We start from the raw sequence: 16,793 nt of genomic DNA on the forward strand, positions 1-16,793 counted from the left end.
AGGGAGATTACTTTTCAAGAGAAACATCTGAGAAGCAGGAGACTTTAGCAAAGGTCTGCATTTGCTCTCCATTTAATCTCTTTGTGGCAATTGGTCTAGGTTGAAATTTGAGGCCTATAACACTGCTTTGTTCAGATTATAAAATAACACTATTTGCACCCACAGGTAAACATGGGGATGAAGCAAAAGTCAGACATTGAGCATTATCGGAATAAGTTGAGGTTAAAGGCTAAAAGGAAAGGTTATGGTGATGGTCCGGTCTTTAGCAGTAGCGGGAGTGGCAGCAGCCACATGTACAGCCATCGAGACAGGCTGAGGCGAGAGAATGCTTCCCTGGATTTGGAAGATTTGCGGGGACCAAAGGAGGACAGAAAACCCTCCACTTACGTAAAGTACCGCAGGAGGTAGGTGGAGATTAAAACCATGACAGCTATTAGTCATCACACAATATTCAGCGAGAATAAAATCAATTGCAATTTCCTACATACTGGAATGTGTTTAACCATCCATGGACCACATTATGAAATAATAAAATCAACATACGGAATATATAGAGACCTGAAGTTTGACTGCATCCCCAATTTTCTTTTTTTTTTTTCTTTTTTTTTGGGGGGGTGGGGGGGGGGTGACATTTGACCTAGAAAACATCATTATTAATGACAATGGACTACAAATGGTAACACATTTCATGACAGCATGGTATTTTTAAGGGGACGTTTCTGTGCCAGTGTAAAAAATGGATTGAAAACCTTTTTAAAAGGTAATTTGTTTGTGTTCAGTTCTTAATTGACAATCAAGTTTTATTAATGCATTAAGTTAATCAATAATAAAAATTAATCATTTGTAAAAAAAAAAAAAAAAAAATCAGTATATCAATAAACACTGATATCAGTACTGTTTAACTTAACATTGACTGTGCTATGCACTACACATAGTATGTTTTCCCATTTTTTAAACATTTGGAAGCCAAAATGTTTAATTATTACATATTTCATATTTTTGATCATCTATTTGAGTCTAAAGAATCAAAATAGTTTAACCTTGTGGTATTTAAAATAGACTTCACAGGTTACCATGATGATCTCCAACAAATGCTAAGATTGCTTGCTGTTGCCTCAGTAACCAAATAATTCGATCATGTTAGAGAAAATAAATCTAGAATTGATTTAAACAAAAACTGTGTGACTTTATGAAAGTGGAAAGCAAATGGTTAGTGTTTTAATCACAAAACTGCCTTTGTTGTGTCATTTGTAAATGGCATATGGCCCATATAGGGTTTAAGAGGTGACTGGATAGCACCTGCATATCTATTGGAAAATCAGCTTCTTTTCTGAATAAATTTTGATACTGTATAATATGCATTAAAATCATGGTATTGTTAAGATTACTTTACTATGCTGAAATGTTATTCTGTCTTGGGCATGTCAATATTTCAGTCTGTTTAAATAAAAACACTGCAAAAAACATTTTTTAATCCTTTTTTTATTAGATTCCAGTACAAAAAACTAAACATACTTTAAAAAAAGAAATTTTTGTTTCTTATTTTATGCATGAATTTTACAAACTTTTGCAAGGTTTATGTTTAAAACAAGACAGAAAAAATTTTTATAATTGTGTAAAAAAACAACTTGATTCAAGATAGATTCCCTTAAAACTAGTCTTATGTAAACTAATTTTGTTTTAAGGATACTTAAATATTTTTGCTGGAAAACAAAACAAAAATACTACTAATACTACTACTAATAATAATAAAAATAAAAAACTTTCTGCAGTGAATAAATCACAATTTAAAATGCAATATGTTGGTTCCTAATGATGCAGTGATCATGACGCTGAAAATTTTTACTTAATGATAAATTTTCTAACATTCTCTCACCAGTGACTCCCAAAGGGAACCTGCATATTGGAGCAGGCAGTCTCTGAACACCCCTAGTCCAGTGGAGACTGAGATGGACATGCTGGTCATGAGGGAGAGATCTAGAAGGGGAATCCGCAACAGCGGCTATGATGTGAGTGCTGCCAACCCTGTATCTTGGGACCCCAAATCCTAGACGTTAAACACTGACTGTTTATGAAGTCTTCCACTGTAGACTTGGTGTGCAGCGCATGTCAATCATAGCTCAAGGAGCTGGCAGAGAAAGATTTTTCTCTCTTTGCTTTGTAAAGACTGTCAGCTCAAGTTTGCTCTGAGGCTTAAATGAAGATGATTACCTTTAGCGTTGACTTTAAGTCCAGCTTATGGGTTTGATAGCTTGAGATGGAGGTAGCTGGTTCTTTAATGCTGACTTTTTGCTCACCTCATCACAGAGCAGTTATTTAGATTGGAAATTCAATATCGGATAATAGCCGTGAATGTGCTGAGCTTTTAAATTTGCTCAGCTTTTAGCTTTCAGATCAGGGAGTTTCAACACAGGTACCTCTCTTAAAACTTACGTGGCTTGATACCGTATATATTGAATTTATTATCACATATGCTATTTTCTGTGTACTTGCATTCAGAGACCGCATAAGTAAAAGAAGGCAGACCGCTCCTGGAAAAACTAATGGAAGAAATCGTAACACTGAATAAGGCAACTCTATGAATATACATATTTCAGTATCTGCTCTGCGTTGAGTGTGATGTCCACTATAAATGAAAGTCCCATCTTTCACTTAAGAGCCAATCGCATTTGTGATAGTTGGTTTACTCTAGAATGTCCATGTGCATTAACTGGACCAGTTTTTAGTGTGATTTGACAGTTCATGACACAATTGTTGTCATATTTTATGACTGACTTGAAATGTGCTCTTGAAACAAAATCTTTCACTTTTTGAGATTTTGGTCTTTGCCCATTCAAGTAGATAGGAGCTGTACTTGCATGCATATTGCCTAAAAAGAAATTTGGTTCCTGAAGGGCGTTACCAAGATAGCCACCAAATGAACTGACTTAACTTGACTTAATGGGACTTTACATATACTACAACGTTGCATCATGTGGCATAAGCTTGTTTATGCATGCACTCCAGGGTGAGCCTGAGCCATTTGAAGAAACTGATGTGGACCGCCTTCTGAGTTCCCTGGGTTTTGGCGGTGACCATCAGGTCAAAGGTCACTCTGACTCATCCACCCTAAGTTCCCAACCATCCATTGATGAAGTGAGGCAGCAGATGCACCTACTCTTGGACAACGCCTTTGGACTGGCCTCTGCCGAGCCTACTCCAACCAACCACCACCACCACCATCACCACCACCCTCATAATTCTTACAACCCCAGCCATAGTAGGCCCTACTTGGATGGAGTTACCAGCGCTCCTGGCACTATGAACCACCCCAACGGAGCTCTTCAGCATGGCTCCTCCTTTGGGCCGGATATGCATCAGTGTAGCCTTCCCAAACCAGTAGGTTCCATGCTTGCCTTAATTAAGCATTCAAAAAATTATTGAGAAACTCATCGACTTTTAAAGGGATAAAAGGGAGAATAGACATTCTTCTTTGCACAGTTTTAAATGTATTATTTATGTAAAATTACAGCATTACATGATAATTTTTTTTTCTATGTGGGTTGATATTGTCGAAGACATTGGTATCGTGTTCTTCCTTAGTCTCCTAATTTGAAAATAGTGGCCCTATTTTGTTAAAATACTATATTAATGTTAGTAGGCACACAGTATTATAGGTGTTTGGTTTTCCATGTTAAAGGAATAGTTCACCCAAAAACACAAGTTCTCTCATCATTTACTCACCCTTATGCCATCCCAGATGTGTATGACTTTCTTTCTTCTGCTAAACACAAACAAAGATTTTTAGAAGAATGTTTCAGCTCTGTAGGTCCATACAATACAATTGAATGGTGACCAGAACTTTGAAGCTCCAAAAAGCGCATAAAGGTATCATAAATGTAATCAGTAAGACTCCAATGGTTTAATCCATGTCTTCTGAAGCGATCCAATCAGTTTTGGGTGAGAAACAGACCAAAATATAACTCTTTCTAGTACTTGATGCATGCGCAGAGCGCTAGATGGTGCTAGGAAGTGTAATCAAGCTTGAAATAATGGTTGCCAAGGAGACTGCTGATATCAGGTTTTATTGTGAAAAGTTTGTTACATTGTGGTCACCATTTACATGCATTGTATGGACCCACAGAGCTGATATATTCTTCTAAAACTCTTCGTTTGTGTTCTGCAGAAGAAAGAAAATCATACACGTCTGGGATGGCATGAGGGTGTAAAATCATTTTTGAAATCACTTTTAACATGTTTGATTGCAAATGAAAGTACTAAGATCTAATAATTACTCAAATTTTTGGGCACCTTTGAATTTTTATTTGGTTAATCTGGCCTTCAAAAGTAAGTAAGCGTAGAGCTTAATCAAGGGGCAGCACTGGCTCAGTGGTTAAGGCTCTGGGTTACTGATCAGAAGGTCAGGGGTTCAAGCCCCAGCACTGCCAAGATGCCACTGTTGGGCCCTTGAGCAAGGCCCTAGACCCTATCTGCTCCAGGGGTGCCATATCATGTCTGATCCCAGCTTAGCTGGAATATGTGAAAAAAAAGAATTTCAGTGCATATGTGTGATATATAATTATTATTAGCAAACATTTTGTTACAAAAATACAGTATATCAGTATGCGGTAGTTATGAAGAAATTTGATTGGTCATTGTGGTGAAAGAGTTGATGTGATTGGCTCTGCAGGGATTCAGGTTTACCCAGCTGCCTGATATGGGTTTGGGGTCCCCACCACCTCTCATCCCTCCAAGAGGAGGAGCCCCACCTGGAACTTCACTAAGACGGTAAGAGAAACCTTATAAATACACACTTGTACTTATATTTGGAATTATGTATTTTGTATAGTATTACTGTTACTGTTTCAAAATGTCTTTACATTCAGAATCTGCCTATATGCATATCTTATAGAATTGAAGCATTACAGTGCCAGCAGTATTGAGATAAGCCTACATACTAATCTCAATTTGTATATATGCTTTGTCCTCTGAGAAAACTGTGGCTGACAGTCATGCATTGGTGTGTGTTTTGCAGTTCTGGGGCGATGTTGGCCAGCGTTGCCCTCTGGTGGTGTGATCAAAGTATAACAAGACTTGTGATTTAATTCTTCATCTATTGTTGCAGGTCGACACCAGACATGAGTCTGAAGCCTCGTGTCTCTGAGGCCTCTGAGATGAGTCAGCACAATGGCACCCCCTATCTGCCAATCAACCGAGCTCCCTTCCCCGCTGTTACTGTGGACGAGTCTATGACAAGCTACTCAGGTTAGGGTCTGCAATGTTTTTGGTAAACTGTTTTTGCAGAATGTGGAGATCTATTTTGAAGTAGAAAAATGGACCATGCTGGTCCATGTACAGTAGTTACCATAAAGGGAAAATACAATAACAAAATGGGTCATTATCATGTTATGACACAATTAAGTATACTCTTTAAAGCTTTAATGATACACTTATATATATATATATATATATATATATATACACTATATGGCCAAAAGTTTGTGGTCACCCCCTTCTAATTAACGAATTTGGTTACTCCATTAAATCCAGTAAAGAAACATCTTAATGTTTCTTTATGTAATGGCTTGGGCTTTGTGTGCTTCCAAATTTGTGGTAGCTGTTTGGGGATAGCCCTTTTCTGTTCCAGCATGACAATGCCCCTGTGAACAAAGGGGTGTCCATAAAGAAATGGTTTACTGTGTCTGGCGTGGAAGAAATTGACTGGCCTGCACAAAGCCCAGACCTGAACCCCACTGATCACTTTTGGGGTGAACTGGTACAGCAACTGTAAGTCAGGCCCCATCGACCAACATCAGTTCCTGAGCTCACTGATAGCCTTGTGTCTGAATGAGAGCAAATCCCTGCAGCCATGTTATTACATATAGTATAGTGGAAAGCCTTCCCAGAAGAGTGGAAGTTGTTATTGCACCAAAGGGGGAAATTGATGTCTAAGGTTTTGAAATCAAATGTTCATCAAGCACATATGGTGTCCACAAACTTTTGGCCATATAGTGTGTATATGTATGTATATATATATATATATATATATATATATATATATATATATATATATATATATATATATATATATATATATATATATATTTAATGGAACATGTATTAAGTGTTTAGGTGTCATTACAAAACACATTTCCAACTGTTTGCAGGAAACCCAATGACAGCAGTATATGCCATATCTGCCAACCGCCCTGGCTACTCTGACTACTTTGTCCTGTCTCCACCGTCCTCCTACCGGAGTCCCTCTTGGATGTCATACCCTCCAGAGCCAGAAGACCTTCCACGTCAGTGGAATGACACGGTAAAGGCAAGCTCTGTGTCTCTGTACAGTTCTCTATAAGCCTAAAGTTAGCCAACATGTGGTATTAAATTGTCACCTTAAGCCCAAAGTATACTTCGGTTTTGTCATGAACTCTTAGCATCTGCGTACAGTCAAAAGCTAGCATCTCAAATATACTTAATTTGACTGCGTTTATAGACAGGCAGTTGATGCAAGCACACTATGACCGCTATGAGTTACTGGACTATTTCTCTTCAGGAGTTTTGACCCATAAAGATGTCTTGTATTCCTGAAGACTTATACAAATGCAGGACCAAAGTATACTTTAGCCTTTAGGATATTACCTTCATATCTGGTTACAGTCCTCAAAGCATGAACAGTGAGCATTTATTAATTTGGATTGTCTTTGTTGTCTTATCTAAAGTTTTTCTTTTTCTTTCAAAATGTCTCACAGAACCAGTGTCATCTGGAAACCATCTGCTGAATTGGATTCATTTCTGATATTGACCAGACACTGAAATTTAGGATATTTTAGAGTTTTATTTTGTTACCTAATTCCACATGCCACATATGGATTTATCAATTATCGGAGAAATGCTACTCATTTAATTCTGATTACATTTTATGGGTATTATTGGGTCATGGTTTAAATTAGAATAGAAGTCTATAAACATTCATGCCCAAAAGTATCTGGATAACTTAAAGCCATATGTAAAAATGTATGAATTACATTGTATTATGAACAAAATATCAAACCAAGTGACATCTGCAAACAAATTATGCCAGACTTTTTTTCAGAACTAACTATATTTAGTTACATTTAACCAATGGGTAACTTTTACTGTATGATGTATGAAGTCAGTTCCCCTTAAGTCCACACAGGTGTCCAAACAGAGTAAACACAGGTGTAGCTGGAGTGGTGGTGGCGGCGTAGTGGACTAAAGCACTGAACTGGTAAGCCAAAGGTTGTTGGTTCAATCCCCACAGCCACCAACACTGTGTCCTTGAGCAAGGCACTTAACTCCAGGTTGCTCCAGGGGGATTGTCCCTGTAATTAGGGCACTGTAAGTTGCTTTGGATAAAAGCATCTGCCAAATGCATAAACATAAATAAATAAATATAGTTCATCACACTACCTCACTAACATTTACAAACCAGAAAGTGTCCAAATAATTTTTGTCTTAATTTTGAACTGTAAATCTGTTGATTTATTGGTTTAATTTTCTGTGTTTAATGCAATAACATTCATACATTTTTAAATTGGGCTTAAGTGTCCATTAATGCTTTTTGGGTCCACTGTATTATTCAAGTTAGAAAACTTGGCCTTATACTGAAGGCAATATGTTAATTAGATGCTGTAAATGACTGATACAGCAGCCCTAACCCAACTCAGAGCTTAGTTGAACAGCCAACCAGACCTGTAATCCATAACCTCACCTGCCAGCCTCGGCAGGATACAGCACCCGTTAATAATTAACGTCCCCAATGGTAAATCACAACCTGTCCTTGAAGCAAGCAACCATGTTGAGCAAACAGCAGGTTGTCTTACTGGCCAAAACTGTGTTTTTCTTAAAGCTTTTTCAAATTAAGAAACAGTGTTGTATGTTGTACAGGTGTTTTTATGTGATTTAAACACCAAGTTACTAATAATGTAAAACTAAAACATGTTTTTTTCCCCCATCTTGGGCAATCTTAGCTTCATAAATGCGTATCTGTCTTTTGCTCTCATTCATGCATTTTTATAGAAAAGGTTATTGCAGGTGATTCTTCTTGTGCACTCCATATGGCTTACGTAAAAATGATGACAATGAATGGTGTAAAATAAGTTTATAGTTTGGAGGGATGTGACATCCTGTACTGTATCTACTGTAGTCACAATGTGTTCAAGCAAAAATAGTATATGCTTTTTCTTTCTCTCGGAAATGCAATGGTTTATGCCGTTTTAAAGTGTTTCACAATGCACAGCCATTCATGAAAGGCATGAATCATGTTTTGAGAGTTTAGGTATGATGTGGGAAGATAGCCATTATGGTTTAGTTAACAAACCCAGATGCCAAAATGAGGGCTAAACTTTGAGAGGGATTCATATTTTCAGTAGCCTTTTTGTAAGTACTTAAAGAGTAACTAAAATGCGTTTCTATTTTGTTGCCTTATTCATAAAAGGCACCAAAATATAAATATTTATATCAGATAGCAAAATCTAGATAAAATGTTTAAATATACAGCATACACCAAAATCGACTTGAAATCAGATTTAGAGTACATTACACAATGATCAAATTAAATCCAATTAAAATTGTACCATAATATGACTCAAATTCCAAGTTGCATCCAAGTACAGTGTTACAGATGTAACATTTGGCATGTGTTCTTATGAGAATGATTCTAATGCATGTAGTCTGGACATATGAATCATAAGGGCTTTGTATGTGAAGCAAGACCCATATTTTTTGGGGCAGTTATAGAAAGGATTTCTATTGTAAAAAACAAAACAAAAACAAAAACAGCGACAACACAGCAGAAGTATCCCATAGACGCTATCTGTTAATGTACAACCATTTTTGTTAAGGCACATTCGCAGAATGACTGCATTGGAATATATTAAATGTCACAATGACATAATCAGATTATGAAAATTGCTAAAGCATACATAAAGTGTTGTGTAAATTATTATAAATGCCACAAATGTTTGATTTTTGTTGAATTGAAGAATGTTGTCCTTTCGGTTTAACTATGTTGCTGCGGGGGATGTGCAAATATCTTAACTATCACTTAATTGTTCCTTTTTAAAGTTTTTTCTTTTAATATTTTTATATTAATTGAATTACCCTTTTTGGCCAACAACTGAGGACATTCTTCTAAAATGGTTACCAGTGTAAAATATTATGCTTAAAAAAAAATGCCTCATTGTAAAACTATGTGAAACAATTGTGTAATATTCATTATGTGTACATCATCATAACAAATAAGATGTTGAGATTTTTCCTACTTATACAACACTAAACAACTTGCCAGATGTCCTGTAAATTTTCCCTTCATTACTGTAAAAACAATATTTGTTTTAAAAATTCTATCTGTCTTTTCTTTCCTTATTATTTTCCTTAGCATAATGTACAGTGATAATAACCATCATTATAATCTTGGTTTAATACTTTGAAAGACTCATTTATGTGGGTTACACTGAATCAGTTCTAATAAAAACTAAGATTTGATCATTTAAAAATGGTTTATATCGTTCCATTTAACATGTTCGATATTCGATTCATTCTAGTGAATCGTTTCGTATTTAAACGATCATCACCCCCATGTGTAGCATTGGGAAGTTTGCTTCATTCAAGTGAATCACTTGGCTTGGACAATTCATATAAATGAACAGATTAAAAATGACACAGCATTTTAGGCCTTATTTTTAGATTTGTTTTTTAATCAAAATATTTAACCTGTGTGATATCATAAGTAATCAATTCTTGATCTTATCATGAGATAAGAGTTCATTGTAATATGAAAACATTCTCAGAACTCAAAACAACATCTCCAGTATAAAAAACCCCCCAAAAAACTAGTTGAAGTTGGTGCAACCCTTTGTGCCTAAATTTGTTTAGCTTTTCACACTCCGTCCACTAGAGAGCAGCTCAAGACCTTCATTTTAAGTCCTTCACTCCAGCAAAAGCTTTCTTCAGTCCACACCAAAATCATTCCAGGCATTGATGGAATGGCTTTTATTCACTTTGTAAAATTCATTATGGCCCCTAACTCTGCTTTAAAACACATTTTGTAGAGATCTTTACTATAGCCTTGCATTCTATTTGGCCATCGCTTTAGATATTTATGTGTCATCTCTTGCTTCCATCCTTGTCCCCTGAGGGGATTCATTCACTCGCATTCTCTACCTGCCAAGGTGTCTTTCATAGGCCTGACTTGAGGACTGGCCAAGGGGGATGTCAGTATGTCTGAGCCAAGCCTCCCTCATGCCGCAGAATGCTGCCTGGGGGTAAAAGTGCCCTGTCTACTTCGATCTTGTCTCCGTCCCATTATCTCAAACAGCATAGCCATTCAAAGCCACATGAGTCACATCCATCACTGCTGGGGACGAGGCCCCTGTCTCTCTCTAATGTCTGCCTGGATTTAAAGCACTAATCAAAGTTCACCTGACACTGTTGGTAAAGCTACATAGAGTAAATTGATTTTTTGTCATAATACAAGCCAAATGGCTTCCTTTATGCAAGACTACAGGCCACAAAAAGTGGCAATCATTTAGTTTAATGGCCACAAAACAGCCCCGAGGAATCACTCTTACACAGTTTGCTAAAATTAATTAGGGGCTTTATTGTATGAAATATTGGTGGTCTGAGCTGGTCTAGGTGGTCTTTCAGCCTGGCCCAAGATAGTCTTCAATTGGTTTTGCTGGCCGGCCAGCTGGTCACCCAGTCTAACCAGCTGACAGCTGCATCAAAACCCTCTAAAAACAGTAATCTAGAGCAGCCTGACCATCTTAAGCTCTTTTAAGATGTTTTTGACGAGAATACGGTAAAATTAACACAAACTTGCTTGTTATGGGCCAAGAAATCTGAGATAAGGGGTCTGTTCCAAAACCTAGTGAGCTTCCTCTGGAGAACACCATATGTGTGCTCCCGATGGGAAGGCTCTTTCAAAACATAGGTATCTTAATTATACTGCCTCATAAGATACATAATTTTGGACTAATTTTAAGGTAGCATCATTTGTTTCCTAGAATACACCGTGATGAGCTCGGTGGAAAAATAAAATTCAAGATGGTGGACGAAGCGAGAGAAAATTGGATTATAAATATACTTCTAATACATTCAATACTGAAAAGTATTGATAAAATGGTTTAATATCATAGAATTTTGACTATTTTACCCAATATGTATGTGTACTATGAGTATTAATGCTCAGAGTATCGCATTGTTCCTCTCACATCACCTCTATTGAAATCAGTTGCGAGTCGAGTCTCACGTGTGTGCTGTGTGATGAGCACTATTTGAATGACGCACGGAACTGCCACCTACGTACAGTGTTCAAAATCACTCTCTACTGAGGCAAAGAAGACAGCTGTCTAGGGCCTAGGTGTCCTGATCCCTCTGTCCCAGATACCCTATTTCACTTCTATCATAAAGACAAAATGGAATATATACAGACTCAAGGGCTAAGGTCTGTCAAAAAGCCACCATGGACCATTCTACAGTGGCACCTTTCCCTTGCTTGCTGATCCTTTGGCCACCCTTCTAAAAAAGACCAGGATTGCTGGTCACCAGCTTATGTTGAGTTTTGGGTGCTGGTCCCCCAACAAGGGATGCTGGTGTGCTGGTGACCCTACCAGGCTTTTAAACTAGCTTAACCAGCTTCATAAGAAAGATCATGCTGGTCCACCAGCTAGACCAGCACCAAAACCAGAACTAACCAGCATGGGAATTGCATGCTGGTTAAGCTGATCTTTGTAGCAAAGATGTTTGTCCCCAAAGCTTGGCTGGCTTTTGACTGTGACTCTGCCCACGGACAGACTGAGCAGCAGCTTTTCATTAGGGCTGTATACAAATCTTGCACTGTTGTCAAGGATGTAAATAAGTGTTTGGAGCCCTTTCAGGCTTGCTAGCTCAGCTCATACGGACTGCCTTGAAGGCCTGGTGTAATAAGAGATGTTTAATCACCTCTTTTAGTAATTTATGTGCAGTCACTGAAAGGCAAACAAATGGGAATTGCACAACACTCAGCAATCAGGGTATCAGAGTGGAGGGTATCAGCCACTCTGAGGATTTTCGTCTCCACCAGGAGAGAAACAAATGCAGCTTAAGTGAACTAAATATGGCTAAAGCTAAAGTGATTCTAAATTAATAAAGCTATAATGTGGATGGAAACATGCATTTTTTAAAATGGGGAGAAAAATGACTAAATTTGGGTACCCGAGGCATCGTATGGCTCTTGGATTAGAGTGGGAATGTAGATAGGGGAATAAGTAGTAGTAATATCCTAAAATGTTTATATTTTAAAATATGCCAGGAGCATAACTGCATATTTATCTCAAGCGCCTTCATTTTGCACCACACTAATTTGCTGCACCCCAGAAACTCTTTACGTTGGCTAAAAACCACACCACCAAATGCTTATTTTGTGTTGTGATCCCTGTGGTATATTGCAGCTCTTTTGAATATTTAATAATTGAACTATTTTGGAAGCTTATAATCTATTTGCTTCAAAATCTACTACCTCAGGACATGTAAAATTTGCTTATTTTTGTAGAAACCCACAGATTGATTTTCTTGGGGGGGGGGGGATTGTAACTCCCCACGAGCTGCTAAGGGATATGCAAATGCAAAATGTGTTTAGTTTTTGAAGAGCATATGACTAAACTGGGCAACCTTAAAAGAACCTAAGGAAGTGCTTCATTGCCATATCCAAAATCTATCCTCAAATATTTGGAAAACTGCTTTTAAAGCTGCTGAAAGCGATTTCTACACAACTTCGGCATCAAACAGAATTATAAATAATTTTAACTTTTTCCGAACAGGTTTTCCAAAAACTCACCCCACCCATTGTTAGAACCAACAGGTTGTTACCAGGGAAGGTTTGGCAGGTTGTCAGGATGTATGACATTTAAATGCTGCCACCTTTGTTTTGCAGTCAGCCACCAGCTACCATTCAGGCAAATGGGAATGCTATGGATATTTCTCTTCAGGTAACCAGGTACAGTATTACACCACCTTGCTGTTTGCAGAGCCTATGGTTGTCACAGACACAAGCGTTATCCGTCAGGACACACACAGTTTTGACATTTTATTCTTGGTATTAAAACTGCTCACAGATGCCGTTTCTGTGCATCCATGGGGTCATTCTTTGCTACCAAATCAACTATGTTTTTCCGTAGCATTAGGGGCCATTCACACCGTACTCGTCCTTGTGCTAAAAAAGTTAGGCGCAGTGCCACAAATAGTTTATAACTTAGGTGTCTCGCAACACGTTTTAAAGCTGAAATATGTGACTTTTTCAGTGTTAAAGTACTTTCTTCTATTCCAGCTTAATATGCAGAGACAATTTTAAATAAACCATTACTAGGTTAATTGTCTCGAAAACTGTAAACACTGTTTCTGTGGTGTTATAAAAATGAGTGTGTTTGTTTTGAGCGAACCGCTTAGACCCCACCCAACAATGTTACTCAATCAATGGCGTCAGCTGTTTGGATGAAGGGCAGAAACATGGCAAAATAAATGTGCTTTCAAATGAAAACTTATTAGTGTGGAGTGGACGTGGCCTAAATTACAAGATGCTTGTAACTTGGTAAGTTACAGTTTTAAAATAACTTCCCCAACACTAAACAAGATCATTAAAAATACCAGACAAACACTTATCAGAAACAAACTCAAGGACTCGGGGAGGCTGCAGTCATAATCCGGTGGTGATGCTAATGTTATACCTCAGCCAAGCTGTAATGAACGGCTCTACAGGGTAGCGGTGTAAAATAAGGAGCTTACTGCAAGATGAGTAGGTGGAGGGTGAATCTATGTTTCAGATGCCCCATGCCAGCTCTTTGTAGACTTAGAACAATGACCCTAATGAACTGACACCTCATCAATGTTCTCCTCAAAGACACAAGGCTTCATCAACACCCACTAATATCTTTGAATCCTTTGAAATAAGAAACTGTGTGCTTCACAACCATTCTACAAATACACTAAATGCAGCATTGTTACCATTAGCTAAAGTCCAGAGATGAGCCATCTATGCTTTTCTGCTACAATTTGCCTGATGTCCACAGCTACAGTATCCCACCATGTTTACCATAACAGTTTTATCTTGGATGTATAATTGATATAGAGGTGTTTAGCAAAAGTGTTGGTCATCAATCACTTCTTTATTCGCTGTTTGAGTCAAAGGGAGAGTTTTTCCCCTTTCCATGTGCATTTGGTAATGTCAGGTGGGAGCAAGTTGTTGCGTGTTGTATTGGGGTCACAGACAAATCAGGTTGTCCGAGGTGATAAAAATGAGAGAACTTTTAAAAATCTAGTTTTAAACACAATTTTATAGAAATGTGATCTTTGTGTCCAGTTTGGTTTTATACATTTTTGAAAAACAGCATTTTCTAAAAAAAAAAAAAAAAAAAAATTTAATTACTTCAAAAATGTGGTGTAAACATCAAGTAAAATGTATTTAAATACTTTCATTGCACATTGAATGCATGAGTATGCACAACTTAATCATTAATAAAAAATACAAAAAAGTTTTTAAACACATTTTTCAAGGTAAAAATCTAAATATATATTTTTGTACAAATATCATGAATTTTTGAGTCAAGAATATCAAGAAGATTTCAAAAACAAAATTGTTTAGGGTCTATGTTTTTTGTTAACATATACAACAAAATGCCTATATACGTGTTGGTTACACCACATGACTTTGCTTTAGTGGACAAAATTGTTTAACTGATTTTTTGCTTTTCTTTAAATAAAAGATTATTCTGCACTACTCATGCCAAAGAAAAAAAAAGATTAAAGAATTTTAACATTTAATAACTTTCTATTAATGGTTAGGTTGGATGGTTAGACCACATGACATTTTTTACTTTAAGCCCAAGAAAAAACATCAAAATGACTTTGATCTCAGAAATTAAAAACATGTGTCTGGTTAAGACACGTGTAGTCAAGTAATTGTTTTGTGTATATAGCATTTTTTATGTATCTTTTTAAATTATTTAATACATCTGGACAAAACAATGAGCATCTTGTCATTGGCCCATTGATATAGATCAATATTGATAAATCTACTCCCATAAATATTTGCTGGAGTAAAATGTGTGACAACTAGCCCCGGTCTCCCTAAATGCAAGCAAAAAATGATGTGCTATATAAGGTAAAAACCATTTAATACAAAATACTAAAAACCATACTACTCCCGATAGACCCTGTTTGGACAAGGTGTCACGCGAGTCATTTTCTAGCACTGCGCACCACTAGTCAGATGTAAGCTGAATCAATGGATCTCTTGATGACTAAGAAAGTAACATGGGATCTTATCAGAATGCTGTCAAATTTTAAACATCAACGGCATAGAGTTCTTAGTTCTAATTACACACAGAGTCAAGTGTTCTTGCTTGAGTCAGGGCCCTGAAAATCTCTCATTAGTGGTACCGAATTGGAACAAAGTCTGAATTAATGTATATATTGGTGTGCTGTAACCTGCATCAGATCTCCTTTCTACAACACAACACATCTTCTCAGTAATCTACAGTAGATCACGGCTTATGGGCCGTTTGTGCAAGGGCAAGAGGTGTGCTAAGCTCATATAGATGCCTTATTGGGCAGAAGTAATTACATCTGGATTCTCTCAGAAGGGTCATTACCAAAGTCTCATTTGCTAATAAGAGAGCAGGGCTATAATTATAGTTCAATATACCTGGCAGAGCTACGACTCTGATTAAATTGTGGAAGGACGTAATGAGGGTCTGGAAAGGAGTGGGGAGGAGAAATGTCTTCGAAGGTGATGGAGAGGGAATTAGAAACTAGAGGAAAAGAAGAGGTATGTGAGAATGTTTTCAAATCATAAAATTTTTGCATAAATTTGGCTTGCTCAGGGAAGAGTTTTTCTTATTTGATTGACAGCGGCTTTCATGAATTAGGAATTGCTTTGTGTCTGCTGGGAGCCATGTTTCTTTAGCATTTGATTGGATATGTATTTGTGTTTGTTCTAAGAGGAGAAAACAGAAGATGATTATTTGATTTTAGTTTTCGGAGATCAAATCGCCTAATCTCCAAAATTCAGATCTATCAACATAACATTTTACTGATTTTGCCATTTCCCTAATTTACACCAAAGTGCCAAAACATTATGATCACTCGCAGGTGAAGCGAATAACATTGATCATCTCCTAACAAGGCCACATGTCAAGGTCTGGGTAGATTAGATGATAGGTGAACAATCAGTTCTCATAGTCAACATGTTGAATGTAGGAGAAATGGGCAGGAGTAAAGACCTGACTGACTTTTATAAGGCCAAATTGTTATGGCCAGACAACTGGGTCAGAGCATCTCTGAAACGGCAAGGCTTGTGGGGTACTTCCGGTCAGCAGTGGTGAGTACCTACCGACAGTGGTCCGAGGCCGTGTATGTGTGCGCCATTTGCTGGGAAACCCTGGGTCCAGCCATTCATGTGGATGTCAATTTGACACGTGCCACATACCTAAACATCGTTGCAGACCAGGTACATGCCAGAGTGGTATTCCCTGATGGCAGTGGCCTCTTTCAGCAGGATAATGCGCCCTGCCACACTGCACTCATTGTTTGGGAATGGTTTGAGGAACATGATGAAGAGTTCAAGGTGTTGCCCTGGCCTCCAAATTCTCCAGATCTCAATACGATAGCATCTGTGGGATGTGTTGGACCAACAAATCCGATCCACGGCGGCTCCACCTTGCAACTTACAGGACTTGAAGGATCTGCTCCTTATGTCTTGGTGCCGTATACCAAAGGACATCTTCAGGGGTCTTGTAGAGTCTATGCCTCTGTGG

General features: G+C 37.6%; 1 protein-coding gene across 3 annotated transcripts in view; it reads left to right on the top strand.

The window, feature by feature from the left end:
* LOC127435626 (UPF0606 protein KIAA1549L-like) overlaps positions 1-9,524 on the top strand; it is a 78,821-nt gene extending 69,297 nt beyond the window's left edge. For 2 of the 3 annotated variants that reach the window (XM_051689220.1, XM_051689222.1), the window contains 7 exons: positions 166-404; positions 1,880-2,009; positions 3,007-3,378; positions 4,670-4,767; positions 5,105-5,244; positions 6,147-6,304; positions 6,732-9,524. In XM_051689220.1, coding sequence (XP_051545180.1) covers positions 166-404; positions 1,880-2,009; positions 3,007-3,378; positions 4,670-4,767; positions 5,105-5,244; positions 6,147-6,304; positions 6,732-6,761 — 1,167 coding nt within the window. In that variant the 3' untranslated portion in view covers positions 6,762-9,524. The remainder of the gene's footprint in view (positions 1-165; positions 405-1,879; positions 2,010-3,006; positions 3,379-4,669; positions 4,768-5,104; positions 5,245-6,146; positions 6,305-6,731) is intronic. The other variant, XM_051689221.1, reaches the window with a different exon arrangement.
* The last annotated feature ends 7,269 nt before the right edge of the window (positions 9,525-16,793 follow it).

The sequence above is a fragment of the Myxocyprinus asiaticus genome, chromosome 46, assembly GCF_019703515.2.
Source record: "Myxocyprinus asiaticus isolate MX2 ecotype Aquarium Trade chromosome 46, UBuf_Myxa_2, whole genome shotgun sequence".
NCBI lineage: Eukaryota > Metazoa > Chordata > Actinopteri > Cypriniformes > Catostomidae > Myxocyprinus > Myxocyprinus asiaticus.